This window comes from Mizuhopecten yessoensis, unplaced genomic scaffold (genome assembly GCF_002113885.1).
Source record: "Mizuhopecten yessoensis strain PY_sf001 unplaced genomic scaffold, ASM211388v2 scaffold1931, whole genome shotgun sequence".
NCBI classification, from domain to species: Eukaryota; Metazoa; Mollusca; class Bivalvia; order Pectinida; family Pectinidae; genus Mizuhopecten; species Mizuhopecten yessoensis.
The window spans coordinates 19,923-36,078 of NW_018404293.1; the positions used below are offsets into that span (position 1 = coordinate 19,923).

At 35.9% G+C, this 16,156-nt stretch overlaps 2 protein-coding genes across 5 annotated transcripts in view; both read right to left on the reverse strand.

Moving 5' to 3' along the window:
* Positions 1-2,813: 2,813 nt before the first annotated feature.
* LOC110442832 (BTB/POZ domain-containing protein 6-like) lies at positions 2,814-4,972 on the reverse strand. The gene is made up of 2 exons (XM_021486648.1): positions 4,322-4,972; positions 2,814-4,119 (listed from the first exon to the last, which is right to left on the reverse strand). The coding sequence occupies exons 1-2, from the start codon at positions 4,579-4,581 to the stop codon at positions 3,522-3,524; spliced, it is 858 nt and encodes a 285-aa protein (XP_021342323.1). The 5' UTR covers positions 4,582-4,972; the 3' UTR covers positions 2,814-3,521.
* A 3,251-nt stretch (positions 4,973-8,223) lies between these two features.
* Positions 8,224-16,156, reverse strand: part of LOC110442856 (BTB/POZ domain-containing protein 6-like) — a 35,922-nt gene continuing 27,989 nt past the window's right edge. For 2 of the 4 annotated variants that reach the window (XM_021486714.1, XM_021486718.1), the window contains exon 2: positions 8,224-10,768. In XM_021486714.1, the coding sequence (XP_021342389.1) occupies positions 9,727-10,768 (1,042 nt within the window). In that variant the 3' untranslated portion in view covers positions 8,224-9,726. Of the gene's footprint in view, positions 10,769-11,480; positions 11,746-12,497; positions 12,588-16,156 lie in introns of those variants that run through there. The other 2 variants (XM_021486704.1, XM_021486697.1) reach the window with 2 other exon arrangements.

Consider the following 16,156-nt stretch of genomic DNA (forward strand, 5'->3'; position numbering starts at 1 on the left):
TTTCGGGGATAGTATTAGAAAATTGATAAAAACACTACATAATAATGTTTATTCTGCAATAAATTAGGGATGGAATCTCTCTACTTTCTTCAAAGTGAAGCGCGGCTGTTGCCAAGGGGACCCAGTAGCACCTTACAGTTTCATATTATGTACAGAAATATTAGCAACCAGGTTAAGAAATAATAACAACATAACAGGTATAATTGTCAATAATGTTCCTATTCTTCTCATTCAGTATGCAGATGAGACTTCGCTAATACTTGATGGGTCAGAAAAATCTTTTTGTGAATCAATTTTCGAACTGAATTTATTTGCTCAAATATGTAGGTTAAAAAACAATACTAACAAAACTCAGGTAAGATGGATAGGAAGTAATAAATACAGCAATGCCATCTTTTTACCAGAGTTAGGTTTACAATTGGGTAGGTGTAAATTTACACTTTTGGTGATAGACTTTAGCGTTAATTTACATGAAATAGCTAAATTAAACTTTGACAAAAATTTGATTAAGCTTAAATATCTAGTTAAGTCATGGAGTAGAAGACGATTCACTCCTATTGGTAAAATACACGTGATTAAATTCTTATTAATATCACAATTTAATCACTTGTTCATTTCACTACCCAAACCAAGCATTAATTTTCTTAATAATTTAAATACTTATGTGTATAACGTTCTTTGGAATGGAAAAACAGAAAACGTGAAAAGAAATGTTATAACAATTGATTGGTTTGAAGGTGGTCTGAAAATGTTCAACATAAAATCTGTTATAGATGCTCTAAAACTAGGATGGTGATAGAGATCTTTTCAAAGTACAGTTTCTAGAAAGTGGCAAGTTATATATGAATTGTTGAAATGATTACCTACGTATGAGTCATAGGACATGCAAACATATGTTTTGGTGTGATGTTTTCAAAGCTTGGGAAAGATTATTGAATTCTGATTTACCAAAGGGCAGACAACTCTCCATTCTAAAAAAAACCTTATGGCATAACCCACATATAACTATTGGTGGAAACTCTGTCTTTTACAATAACTGGTATGTTAAGAGTGTTAGAGTTATAAATCATATGTTGAAACCTACCACGAGTTTACACAGAAATATACATTTTTTACAAATTTTCTTCACTTTCAAGGGTTGTCAAATCTGTTAAATGATTTATTGATACACAAAGGATTCAGGATATAAATCTTCTACTTCCTTTCATTCCTTTGAACATAGAACCATTTTTTTAATAAGACTCGAGGAACAAAATATTTATCAACAATCTTATCTAAGAATGATTAAACTCCAACAGGTAGGAAAAAAATGGGCAGATCAGTTTGACTTTGATCATTCTAATTGGGCAAATATGTGTTGTAAGCCCACGTTGTACTTTTTGTAAATCAGAGTCAGAAACCATAACTCACATATTTGTCAAAAAGTTCAAAATTTACTGCAGAGCTTGGAAGTATTCTTAGACGCACTTTTCATTCCTTTCACTACTATTAAGAATCAATTATTTTGGGTTCTGGTAAATTAGAAATGAGTTCAGTAAAATTAAGATTGAAATTAACATCATCGATACACATTACATTCACAAAACTAGATGTCTTGAAACCATACTAGACATAAATTCTCTAATCACATTTTTGAAAGACCATCACCATGTCAAAAAATACATAGCAACCGCTCAAGGCGATACTTCTCTTTTAACAGAGAGTGGAAAAAAAAAGATTTTTATACTTCTAAAGACTTAAATTGAAAAGATTTCTATATCATCTATACCTATTCATATCTATTAATGGACTCCTGAACTATGACAGTTGGTTTATATGAAAATTTTATAGTTGTTTTAAGTAGATATTACTATCTTGGAGTAAATGTTTTCAATAAAACAATTGTCGATGATTTATTTTCAACTTTTTGATTTTTGGAAGGCCTGTCTCTCTCTAATCTGTCAGTCCTTGTCTCTGTGTCGATTGTCTTTGTGCGTATATGTCTTTGTGTCTGTCTTTCTTTGTCTGTCTGTGTCTGTCTGTCTATCTGGCAGTTCTTGCCAGTGTCTTTTCTGTCTTTGCCTCTGTACACATGTCTACTTTTGTTTTGTCTGTCTTTGTTTGCCAGTAGTTATCTGTCTGTCTCTGTTTCTTTCTTTCGATAAAACCACAACACATGACTAATATAATTAGTTTTTATTTCAATGTTTTGAAATGACATCTTGGATAGATTTATAACATATGCGTTAATAAATATATACTATCATACTAAGGTATTTGCTTGTGTATAAGATATTGACATTTCTTTAAATGTACACCATGTATAGAGATAAATATATACAGAACTGGTGTATATGAATGTTAAAATTATGAATGTTAAAGTTGATGTATGGTATATATGAAATCTTTAATTATGAATGTTCCATACAGTTGCATGGTGTGTATGAAATGTTTGATATGAATGCTCTATACGGATGTATGGCATGTACGAAATATTTAAGATAAATGTTCCATACCGTTGTATGGTGTGTATGAAAAATGTTTGATATGAATGTTTCTGCACAAATGCATGGTATATATGAAATATTTAATATGAATGTTACATTCAGTTGTATGGTGTGTATGAAATGCTTAATATGAATGTTACATTCAGTTGTATGGTGTTTATGAAATGTTTAATATGAATTTTTCTATATGGATGTATGGTGTGAATGAAATGTTTAATATGAATGTTTCTATACAAATGCATGGTGTGTATGAAATGTTTAATAGGAATGTTACATTCAGTTGTATGGTGTGTATGAAATGTTTAATAGGAATGTTTCTATACGGATGTATGGTGTGTATGAAATGTTTAATATGAATGTTTCTATACAGATCTATGGTGTGAATGAAATATTTGGTAAGAATGTTCTATACAGATCTATGGTGTGTATGATTTTTTTTTATATAACTGTTCTTTACAGGTGTATGAAATGTTTGATATGCATGTTTTATACAGATCTATGGTGTGTATGATTATATATGAAATATTTGAAATGAAAATGTCATAAATTAACATGCTCTGTTATGATAGTACACACGATCAGTAAGTCAGATTAATATTCCCTACAGATCCAATACTTAGATTACTTGGTATAAGAATTGAGTATGGTTACCATGAAATGTGAATGAAATGTTTAGGATGAGTGAACGGTGAAATATGTTATAGTCTCCCAAATATTGTCATGTGTATGTGCTTTGAAAAACTTAATAAAAATATAAGTTAAAACAAAATATAATCAAGGTTGCTAGCTGTCCCCAGAGTAAATTGACCCCGTTCCAGAAATAATACGGTTTTGTCATAACCGTTCATAATATGAAGCAATGAGCAGTCTATATGGATAGGAAAATATTTTTCCTTTCATTTGATGTATGCATTGCAATTATACTCAAATATGCATCTCAAAAGCAATCAGATGGCACGACAGAGCTTCTAGATCTAAAAACAATCCGTGGAGTAATGCACCCGTTCCCACATAGAATCGCTTCCCGCTGCGCTGCTACTTGCTACATGCTGGGTTTTCAATTTTTCGTCGGTTTGCACTAAATTCTGTGCATGGATATGCTTTGTTGTCCTGCTGAAATCTCTGGACGCTCACTAACTGTTCTGCCGTCAGGACATCTCTCGTTATGACATGTTGTAACAAATACTTCGTGTCCAAAATAGGAAACCTGACTGTGTAGATTATGTACCCTAGTACCTCCCGTCGGTTTGTATCTGTTACCTCCAGGCCCTGACGTCCACACTCCGCCTCTGACCACCGAATCACCGCCTCGTACACCACGCTCTCCTCCACCGCTAATTCGTCTGACTCTGTGATACTCTTTATACAAACGCTACACAGGTCGACGAAACTGTTAGACTTCAGTGCTTCTTTCGAAGACCTTGCGATGACGCGTCGATAGTCCTCCTTCAGGCTTTCCTCTGTGTAGACATGGGCTTGTTCTAATAGAAGACATACATTTTTAGCGGTAAGAGAACTCTTTAAAAAAGTTTCACACTTTTTGACAAGACGGTCAACCATGTATTTCCTCGCAGCTGACAGGACAGAGGTTGCGATATTGACGGTCAGTTCTATTGTGTCTGTATACAGATACCTAAATTGAAATAAAAAGTACACTTTTTCTACCACTAGAACACGACATGACATACATTATATCCATTTTACTCTTGAAACGATTTAAAAAATTGAAATAGTATGAAGGCATGAAGACGGAATTGCGATCTTAATTCAACTTGCAGATCAGTATCGATTAATTTATTTGATATGTTTAGGAATTTTGAAACAGTCAATCTTACCTCAAAAACATTGTGAACACCTCTTGTTCAATATCTAGAATTGACACTTCGCCCTTTTCGGCGAGATTTCCCTCAAACATGGCGTAAAATACAGGGCTTCTGCTGATGAGAATAGTTTTATGCGCGGGAATCCTATATTTGTTCTCTCCAACCAGGAAAGTGACGTCACAAGCTATACCGGAAGTGAATAGATGATTCAGACATTCTACCAGTGATTTATCACACTGCCAACTTGATCCTTGAGCATGCACAGTTGCCATTTCTGCCTTGAAAGAAACAGGCGTGTGTGAAAATAGCTATATAAAATTCAAAATACATTGATTTCATGATAAGACCTACATTGAAAGTTCGTTGACGATATCGTAAGTGTACCATTCTGAACGTTTTTATTGTACGAAACCGTTATTTAAGTATGTTCTTTTCATTTTGTCAGCATTGATTTTTTTGGGTGTAAATTAATTGGGTCCAACTTGGGTGCAAACTACTCAGGTGTAAGTGGTTACGCTTGGTATACGAATTACGATGTGCAGCCTTTGAACATTTGTTGAGATATTACGATAACAAAGTTCAGATATTCATAATTTCCACAGTCTGTGGAAGGTGGGTCACTGTGCCAAAAATAGAATATTTGATCGGCTGGAGAGCTATTGTTTGCTGACACTTTGGGGAAAAGACGATAAGTTCCGTCTTTTCCTGATTAAGTTTAAGCATGTTAGCGTTCATCCAGATACTGATATCTGTCAGACAAGCTTCCAGACTTTCTGAGACTGTATTCCGACTGTCCTGTGGTTTTATGACCATGTAAATTTGTGTGTCATCAGCATAGCAATGATAGCGAAGGCTATGGCGACGACAAATCTCTCCAATCGGTTTGGAGTAAATACAATATTTTCGTGGTCCTAACACCGACCCTTGAGGAACCCCGAAATCTAGTACTTTGTTATGTGAGGTGGCAGATCCGATGGCAACCCACTGTCGTCGTTCACTCAGGTATAACTGTATCCAGCATAGTGCGGTATCAGCCACTCCATAAGAGTGTTCCAGACGTTTATAAAGTATGCCATGGTCAATGACGTCAAATGCAGCTGACAAGTCCAATGAATCACATGATCAGGTTTCAAACTTATGAAGTTCCCAATCGAATTCAGGGTTTAGGTACTTCATACCATTCAACAGTCTCAATATTCTGATGTACGACGGAATTATGTTGGTTTAAACTTTGTTTTATTCAAATTTTGTTTGACAATACATCGAAGTACATGTTTATAGAACAGAAAAGGAAACAAAAACAAGTGTCGTGACACTTATGTTAATTTGTTACCTGCCTAATAATCAACTTTTCAACACTAGCTACAAGAATGAAGTAATATGTTCAATAGAATAATTACGGGAATAGGGGAGGGGGTAGTGGATTGGATATGCAGTGGAAGCCAGGAATGAATAACATATCAATATACACATGATCATCAGATGGTAATATCATATTGCTCTATTGCGATGGGTATGTGGAACACGATTCTGTAAAATATAACTATGCAATAGTAGATGAAAATTTCAGCAATGCTGTAAATGGACACTCGATTAAGGTTAAAATGTATATACAAGTTACATAGAATAAATCACCACTAAATCAACTATTGACAAAATTAGTATGTCACAAAGCACCGCCATAATTATTAAAAACGTTGCAGTTCACACTTATCAAATAAAGTCCATAAAACACTTTCCCGCCTCGTCCCTGGCACTTCCTGCTCTTTCAAGGTAACACATCACTTTATCAAACTATCATAATCATGGCCAGTTAGTGACATGATATGGTATAAAGAAATGCAATGTCAAAATCACTGAATAAGCATATAAATCCAAATACATTTTAAAACATAGTTGTAAAACGAATGCAACACAACATACATAAATATGTATGTCAGAATTGAAATTATTAAACGACTATTCGTTTATTTGAAATCTTTGGTTTTGAGTATATAATTTTGGACGGCTAGAAAAATTGTAGTGCTTTTTTGATGGGTTTGAGAGTTATCACCAAAGAGTAAAAGATTAGTAGATAGTTGATACGGCAAACTCAGAATATGAAGCTGTCTTAGTGCTGTATATTTATTACATTTTAGCAAATAATGTGTTGAGTTCTCGATGGCACCGCAGGAACATTTCGGGGATGGTATGATGTTTTTCGTAAACAAGTGTCCTTTTAGGGAGCTACATGACATACGCAGTTGTGGTAGATTTGAGCCAGGCGTGAACCCTTAAAGTAGTATGAAGGTGGACATGATTTACTATTAGATTTCAGAAAGGCTTTTAAATAGGAAATGTTTTACAAAGAATAGGTATCAGACATGATGGGTCAGAAAGTCTGGTATTATAACTATGAATATCACTAACTGAATTAGGTATGAGATTATACAGATACTCTGGAGTATTTTGATAAAACATTTTATGGAATTGTAACAATTTATGATTAAGTCTACAGTCTATTAATTTATTCCATCCAAGTTCTGTATAGAGTTTGTTTAAGCTTACAAGTTTAGTAGCACCTGAAACAATCATAGCAGCTTCCAAATTGACATTCTCTAATTTAGAAATATATTCTTTGGGAATGCTATCCCAGACAGTATCAGCATATTCTACAAGTGGTCTAATAAACGAAAAATATATATTTTGTAATGTTTGCCTGTCTAGTTTAAATTTTAGAGATCGCATAAAATTTAATCTAGACGTTGCTTTCTGAATTATTTGTTTAACATGTTCAACCCAACTGCAATTATTCGAAAAAAGAACTCCAATATGTTTATGCAACAGTACCTCTGATATTTCTTCATTGCACATGTGTAAGATTGACTCTTTTTCTACTAAGGGTCATACTTTTCGTTTTTTTAGGATTGAAATCAACTAACCAATATTTGGACCATTCAGTAATTTTTAGTAGATCTGACTCCATAATGTTGAATTATATTAAGTCTAAGTACGTGGATGGTGTACGTAGAAAAGTGCTGTCTAAAAGGTTGAAAAACAACCATTTCGAAATAATGAATCACACCAAGTTTATTCAAACATCAGAAGTTCCCGAGCTGATTTAGCATGCAACAATCTCATTACTCCTGATGGTCGTTGGTACCGGTGACTATGAACTGGCCGCGTACGCGCAAAATTTCAAGCTTAGTTGTCCTGTGGGAATTGTCAACATTTGATAAAGCTCTAACAGTTAAAAGTTCCCAAAACATGTGTGCTAGAAAACCGACTTTCTGTTTTTACTTCTACGAATGACATGTAAACAATACCGCAGGAATCGCTAAAAATATGAAAATACAGACGGTATTAAGCATTTAGCTTTATTAAAAGTTTATTTTCTGTATCATTTTATTAATAAGACTACAAATAAAAAAGCAGTATTTATATGTTTTTAAACACGTTACATCGATATAGTCACACGAACATATATTATGGTCAAAGAGTCCGTACCGGTCTGGTAACTTCTACAAAGAATGTAATTGAAAAATAAATCATCCATGGAACTGAAAAAATCATCCATTCTGATGAGGAAAACAACAAATAATAAAACAAACAAAATGTTATACCAGTGCTAACAACGCAATTTAATCCGGGTATGTCGTGTTCAGAACAGCGAAGTTCTTATCTATGTGTGCACACATGTGTGATACGCTGTAAATCTTCATACTTGTACATCGTAAAATTTTAACTCACGATAACTCGGTCAATTTTTTCAAATATCAAAATGAAATTTGGTATAAAAGTGTGTTATAGTCATATGAATAACATGTCGTCTGATGTTGGTTACTTTTTTAGATTAATTTTAGAGATATAGTTTGAAGACGCTTCACGATCTGTAGATTTCTTTACACACGTGTGCAACGTCGACGATCGTAAAAATTCAATTCGTCATGTCTTTGTAATTTTTTTCAAATATCGACCTGAAGTTTGGTACTTAGGTGTATCATAGTCATATGTACATATTACGTTATAGGTTAATTTCAGAGGTAAAGTCTGAAGTCGCTTCACGATCTGCGGAGTTCTATTCGCAAACTTGTGCCACGCCACCGATAGTACAATTTCAATTCATCATATCTCGGTCGTTTTTTCATATATCTAGCTAAAATTTGGTGTATATATCAATAAAAGTCTTATTATTAACATATCCTCTGATGTCGCTTACTTTAGTAAGAATTTTTAAAGATATTGTCCGGCGACGTTTTCTTAACTGTACAGGTTAATATACACACGTGCCACGCCGCAGATCATAGAATTCAATTCATCATATCTCGGTCAAATTTTCAAATATCAAATTGAAATCTGGTATAAATGTGTATTATAGTCATATTAACAACACATCTTATATCGCATATTTTATTTGGTATTTGTATAGGTTTTCTCTGGCGACGTTTGTTGTCACTTGAAGACGCTTTTAAGGAGGACCCAATATCCCTAAGCTATAGTTGTTAATGTTGGTTACGATGAAAGGTAACAGATTTTTTACAAGTATGTCAACACTAGTTTCAATCATGTTTGTATTATGTACTACATATGTTATGTGAATAAAACAAAGTTTAAACTAAAAGAGTAGTACAAAAGTAAGGGTTTTGGCGCAGTGCAGTCTCGTATATATCATTACCACCAACCCGCACCACCCTGCAGCACCACCCTAACCGGGATGGTACCGTAATGATGACGTCATGGGAATTCCTACACATGGTCTATATTTAGATGTCTACCAAGCAACACAACCGCCGCCGCAGTGGCTTTAACCATCGCCGAATTACAATTAAATGCCCATAATTATTAGACTTATTCCAATTGGTTTCATTAAGTCAAAACAAAAGAAATTATTTTGTACTTCATGTGAAAAACTTATTTAAGTGTTCATTAATGATATAGAAATTAGATCTAGATTACTGTGGAAGTATTGAGCACGTCTTAGAAAATTGCAACTCGATAATTTTGTTATCAGCATCTGTCCATCCGACAGTCCTCTTTGCATTATACATTGTGACCAGAATTAGTCCATTTCCTAGCAAATCATCTCAGATCTGGTACGTTTGATGGCAGTATATGAGGATGATAACGTAAGGAGATGTTGCGTTGAATTTTATGATAGTTATATGGCCCTTTGATAATCAACGAGCATTTTTGAGTTGAGGCCCAAGAGTACAACCTGTTCCAGATTTCAGCCTATTCCTTTGGCATTTAATGTGTTATGGTTATGGACATAACCAATAAATATCTCCCTTCACCTCTCGCAAGAGATTTATTATGAGTGATGAGAAACATGATCAATATCATGGATTTGTTGATGCTATTTCTTGTTATCTGCATCGATCTTGCGTCTGTTATTGTCCTGGGGGGGTTAAATTTACTCCGTTGTCGGGGAATAACACTTAGAAAGATACCAACAGTCCTGGAATTTGACCGTCATCGATAGTTGTGCTTCCATGTGGAAAAGATGAACTTGCCATGAATCGGATTTGTCCATCACGGCATTTCACCGTGCTACATCCCTGCGTTCCATACACCGTTGTGTCCACTCCTTCGTGTAAGACGACAGTATAGGTATGATCTCGTGTTAATTCGATGATGTGCTGGAATTCTGTATTACACAGTGTCTCATTTGTTAACAATGTGTGCCTTTCCATATACAGAGTATCACCACCCTGACTGTAGACTCCTATTAGAACATTCTGCTCATTCTCATACGACCCATAAAGCTGCAGTCCATGTAGGAACATGTCAACTGTAGAGACAAACGAGATGGAATCATTCTCACCATAATTCCATGAATTCCATGAACTTTCTATCGTATCCGTAAATCTGTTTATGTATTCGAATATTCCTTTTACCGGTTCTCGAACTTTTCGTTTGTTCTCGCTGAATTCTGTGCATGGATATGCTTTGTTGTCCCGCTGAAATCTAAGGACGCTCAGTATCTGTTCTGCCGTCAGGACATCTCTCGTAATGACATGATGTAACACATACTTGGCGTCTATGAGGGGAAATCTAACAGTATAGAGGATGTCACCCAGAATCTTCCGTCTGTTTGTATCCGTCACCTCCAGGCCCTGACGTCCACACTCTGCCTCTGACCACCGCATCACCGCCTCGTACACCACGCTCTCCTCAACCGCTAAGTCGTCCGACTCTGTAATACTCTTCACACAGACGCCACACAGGTCAACGAAACTTGTCGACTTCAGCACTTCTTCTTGTGATCTTGCAATCATATTTACACAGTCCTCCTTTAGGCTTTCCTCTGTATAAATATGGGATTGTTCCAATAGTAGGCATACATTTTCGGTGGTTAGAGATCTCCTCAGGAAGGTTTCACACTTTGTGACAAGACGGTCCACCATGTATTTCCTAGCAGCAGACAGGACAGAGGTTGCGGTGTTGACGGTCAGTTCTATTGTGTCTGTATACAGATACCTAAATTTAAATAAAAGATAAACTAATTCTACCAACAGTTCGCCTTGCAACACGACATGACATAAAAAATATCCATTTTACTCTTGATAGGATTTGAATTTTTTTAAATCGTATGAAGACATGAATACAGTATTGTTTTATATATCTGATTTGTCATACTGCAAAGAAAAATGTCGCACGGTGATTGGTCGAATTGCCAAGGTACCTGAAGCTATGTTAGTATCCTTGCCGGGGTACATAAGAGCACGCGCGCCTGTTGTAAGGGAGATAACTCGCAGATTCGAATCGAACACACCAGAGAACGTTCGTCTGCTAATGTCAACAATGAACAAAATGGCGAAACGGTTTGCAAGCGTCACGGAGAGTGAAATTGAGACAAAACGGGCGTCACTTATACCTACAAACACAAAGAACAGTAACAATTCAGCAAGCAAAACCTTCAGAGCATACTTAAGCGAAAAGGAGCAAGAAACAGATTTCGAGGACTTCTCGAAGCCAAGATTAGACGAGGCATTGGGCCATTTTTATCTCGATGCAAGGAAACAGGATGGGAGTCTTTACAAGACGACAACGCTTGAACATTGCTTTGCAGTATGACAAATTCGTTATACAGGTCTTTGGCAGGGTACATGGTCTCATGTTCGCTGTCAGGACCTTATGTACCCTTCGCCGAACTAATAATGTTCAGGTATTGTGAAACAGTTAATCTTACCTCAAAAATATTGTGAACGCTTCTTGTTCAATATCCGGAATTGATATTGCGCCCTTTTCGGCGATATTTCCCTCAAACATGGCGTAAAATACAGGACTTCTGCTGATGAGAATAGTTTTATGCGCGGGAATCCCATATTTGTTCTTTCCAACCAGGAACGTGACGTCACATGCTATACCGGAAGTGAACAGATGATTCAGACACTCTACCAGTGATTTATCACACTGCCAGCTTAGTTCTTGTGCCTGAGCAGTTGCCATTTCGCCTTTGAAAGAAATTGGACGATGAAACAGGCGTGTGTGAAAATAGCTATATAAAATTCAAAATATATTGATTTTATGAGTCATTAATTGAATGGTCGTTGACAATATCGGTGGTCAACTATTCTCAACACAACGTTTTTATTGTACAAAAGCATTCTATAAATTGTGTTTTTAAAATTGTCAGTATTGATTATCTTTAATTGTTAATAAAACACAATATTTCGGTAAATTCAATGAAACCAATTTGGGTGTATAACATTCAGGTGTTAGAAGTTATGTTCGTGCTACGAGTTACGATGCGTGGCCTGTGAACATTTGTTGAGATATGACGATAACAAAGTTCAGAAGTCCAGAATGAACCGATGAATCAAAATCTTTTATGTTGCTGATGTTTAACAACAAGAATGCAAAATTATCCCTTTGGGAGCCTCACATTCAGGAAGCGTATGAAGAGTGGCGTATACCTACTTAATTACGATACAGAACTTGTACAGATATGTTATGGTACAAAATCTATTTAAAAGATGTATAACAAGTATCTAATTATCTTAGAATCATCAACAATGAGCATCGTTCAAATTGTTTGTGTATTTATCGTCAGCCTATCGTAATCAACTTCCGGCTTTGAGTAGTAAACTCGAGCTACCCTGTCGTTTCACACCAATAATCTGAGCCTACATGGCATTTTCTGTAAATCATATTATCATAACACAAGTAAAGATATGATAACATCGAAGTATAACTATACACTTACCGTACAATTCGTAAGATTATGATATTGTCTGATATTCCTTTTCCTTTTTTTTCTACCTGGAGAATCCGACTTTGCAGTGTTACGAGGAACTTCAAAACGAAAGTTAACTCGTATAGGGGTACCCGAGAGGATATTTTAGTGTAAAGTTTGTCGACAACTGTTAAATGGCCACTTGTATACATATTTGTGTTGATCATTTCTCTTTTCGTCTACGTATTGGTATTTTCAATAAATATCCAACATATCAAGTACAATGTAAAAAGGATTCTAGGATTTTCGAATTTTTAAAATGTTCAAGACGCAGTTATCATATTCTGTAATTTATTTAAATTATGTTTCCCGCTCTCCAAATATTCTTCAACTTGTATATTGTCTGATATTCCTTATCTTTCTTTCTACCTGGAGAATTCGACTTTGCAGTGTTACGATGAACTTCAAAACGAAAGTAGACTCGTATAGGGGTACCCGAGAGGATATTTTAGTGTAAAGTTTGTCGACAGCTATTATATGTCCCTTTTTATACATATTAGTTATGATCATTCCATTTTTCGCCTACGTATTTAGTATTTATAATAAATATCCAACATATCAAGTACAATTTAAATTATGTTTACCGCTCTCTTGATATTCTGTAGGAAGTTCGCAGAGTGTACTTTGTCTCCACGCTGACAGTTATATTCCACATGATTGTACACGATGTTTTGTTTACTTAACTACTGCTCCTCTATCTATATTAGATTGTCGAGTACTAAAAGTTCACAGTGCATATCTAAATCTGATACACCGAATATTATTCAAATATTTCAACTAATCGAGGATGTAAAATAATTTGAAATCATGCATTACATTTTCCGGTATTCCCTCTAACACAACAACAAATTAAATATACGATTATACGTCATTCGAATGGTAACAGTGGTTAACAACTCCCTACATCTCTTTCACTCTTACAATATACCTATACGAAAATCATTTAAATATCTTAAATACACACAGGACATCCGCATCTCGACATTAGGTACTATTGTCATTCTCTTATGTGTGTGTCTGTCCATGTGCATGTGTGTGTCACTATGTAAGGGTGTGCCCATGATTGTGAATGCATTCTCTTCTCTTTCAATAGTATTGAATTGTACGTGTATTGTTCGTTATTTCTGTAACTCTTCATTTCTGGAGGAAATAAAGGAAATAATAATAATGATAATTTAGACATCCGCATCTCGACATTGTCTTTCTACGTGGAAAGTATTTCGACAAATTCTGATATATCACGAAATGTCGACTTAAGTTATGTACATGACGTGACATTCGTTACAACAAGGACAGTTATATTAACGTTTCTGTAAATATCCTCTTCTATCACGATAACAATGCAGTACTATTATGAAGCGATTCATAAGTAAAGCCTAAGTAAAACGCTCGAGCTAATAAGACGCGCGCTCGAGAAAATATTTCCAGCTCTCGAGAAAAGATGTCGAGGGCTCGAGATAATTAACGGCTGCGCACTCGTGTAAAATATCAAAATATTAGCCACACTCGTGAAACATATTAATTGTTATTACTGACGACACAATCAATTATCTTTTATATATTTCGAAAACTAAAATAAAGTAAACTCAAGTTTTTCATTTCTAGAATAATAAAATTTCAAATAAATCCTTTTTGCCATTAACACTATTTCGAAATGGTACGGACATGTGCGCCGCAGTAACGTACTTATCATATTTATTTCTGCGTTATCTCCCCTCGTCATCGTTCTTTGTCGTTATTTCGTATGTCTATCAATTTCAAACGTGTAATATATCTCCTTAAGTATATGACAGTATATAAATATGACATTCATTAGCAGGTGACAGTGAATATTGTCAACCCGAGAAAACCATTGTCACCCGAGGCGAAGCCGAGGGTGACAATGGATTTTTAAGGGTTGACAATATTCACTGTCACCTACTAGTGAATGTCATATCTATTTTGTTACACCAAAAGTCTTTGTAGCTCAGAAACGGCAGCAAACCTCGATAATGACATCTTGTGTATTGATTATCTGCTTTTTACAATCGCTATCGCAGCGGCGCTTGATAAAATTGGCTTTTGCCGTCAAACGTTCTTGTGACCATCATGGTGGGGAAACGAAGCGGTGCATGCACATTTTTCGCGCATGTGATATTTTTCACTGTCTCATGTCAATATCACCCGTGCCCCTTAAAACCAATGTATTTTCGGAGGGTGACAGAGATTTTTGTTTAATTTTCTCCCAACCAATCAAATAGCTAGAAATTCACTTGAGGTGTAACAAAAGCAAATGTTTGGTTATTTGGGCAAATACTGATATATAGACGAGGAAAGAACATATGTATATTGAGCATTATTGCAATAGATAGCAGCCGTGTAACGTGTTTTATCGCGTATTTAAATGAATTATATTCGAAGAAAACAGTATCACGATTTATTAGAATGAGAATGAGAAAAAAGTATCTTGCTCAAAGATACAACACAGTGCCGTGCCGTGAAATATTTATGAAATATTCAGTGTGAGGAATGGCGAAGAATGTTTTTAAAATCGGAGAAACGGATACAATGGATCGATTTAATGATACAAAAACTCTTCAAATAAGAACAAAAGAGAGAAAGGCAGAGTTTTGATGTTTGGGGGGTGTACCAAATTTCAAATTTTCCAGGGGTGGGGGGGGGGGGGGGTGGTTGTTTTTGAAGCCCATAAAAACCCCTCTGGATCCGCCACTGTACCCATACACCATCATCTATGCTGTAATTAACTATTGCGGACCATCATGGCGGACCTGTCGGGTAAAATCGGGCAAATGTAATTATAAATGAGCTTCCTATCTAAATACGTGTAGCGGCCAACGGGTATCCCAGCGGCGGCAGGATGGCACCTAGACATAGCATCAGGGACTACCATTTGACTGGCTTGCTTATATTGAATTTCAATGTCAAATTGCTGTAACATTGCGAGCAAACGTTCATATATAGCATATAGTTCCCTTCAAGCGATTGACAGAGATGGGGCGAAACACCTGGTGGTCACACTCGACGATGAAGTGAGTGCCACGGACATAAGAAGCACACTCTGTCACTGTCGTGACTACACCGAGACGTTCAAGTTTGGTGGGTCCATAAAACTGTTGCCACTTGTTGAGTCCCTTTGAGCGGAAACGTATTTATGTGGTGTGCCATCCTCATGAATCTGATAGAGCATAATACCCACACCCTTACTAGAAGTGTCTACTGCAATACGGAACGGGACATCAAAACGCGGGAACGCGAGGGCATCAGAATCCACTAGCAAGTGCTTTAGAGTTTCCAAAGCATCCCTATGTTCACTGGTCCACTGAAACTTCAAATTCTTTTTCAAGAGCGTATAGATTGGTGCGGCAATTGTACTGTAGCTCGGAATGAACTTCTTGAACCAGTTCAGTAAGCCCATGGCGCGTTTGACTTCCATAGTATTGGTAGCGTGGTGGTAGTAACGAATACACTCGACTCTGTCTGGGGGAGGTCGAATCCCTGCATTTTATATCTCATGTCCTAAAATAAAACACTTGTCCACTGCAAACCTGCACTTTTTAGGGCCAGGTCTCAACCCGGCAGTACGAAACCTTTGAAGTACCTCCTGTATGTCAAGTAAATGTTGTTCAAAT

What these genes read in the sequence shown, in the direction of transcription:
- LOC110442832 (XM_021486648.1), bottom strand. Translation starts at nt 4,581, where the DNA reads ATGGCAACTGTGCATGCTCAAGGATCAAGTTGGCAGTGTGATAAATCA. An exon ending in GTGTTCACAATGTTTTTGAG is followed by an intron (nt 4,120 to 4,321) that starts GTAAGATTGACT and finishes ATTTCAATTTAG; the next exon opens with GTATCTGTATACAGACACAA.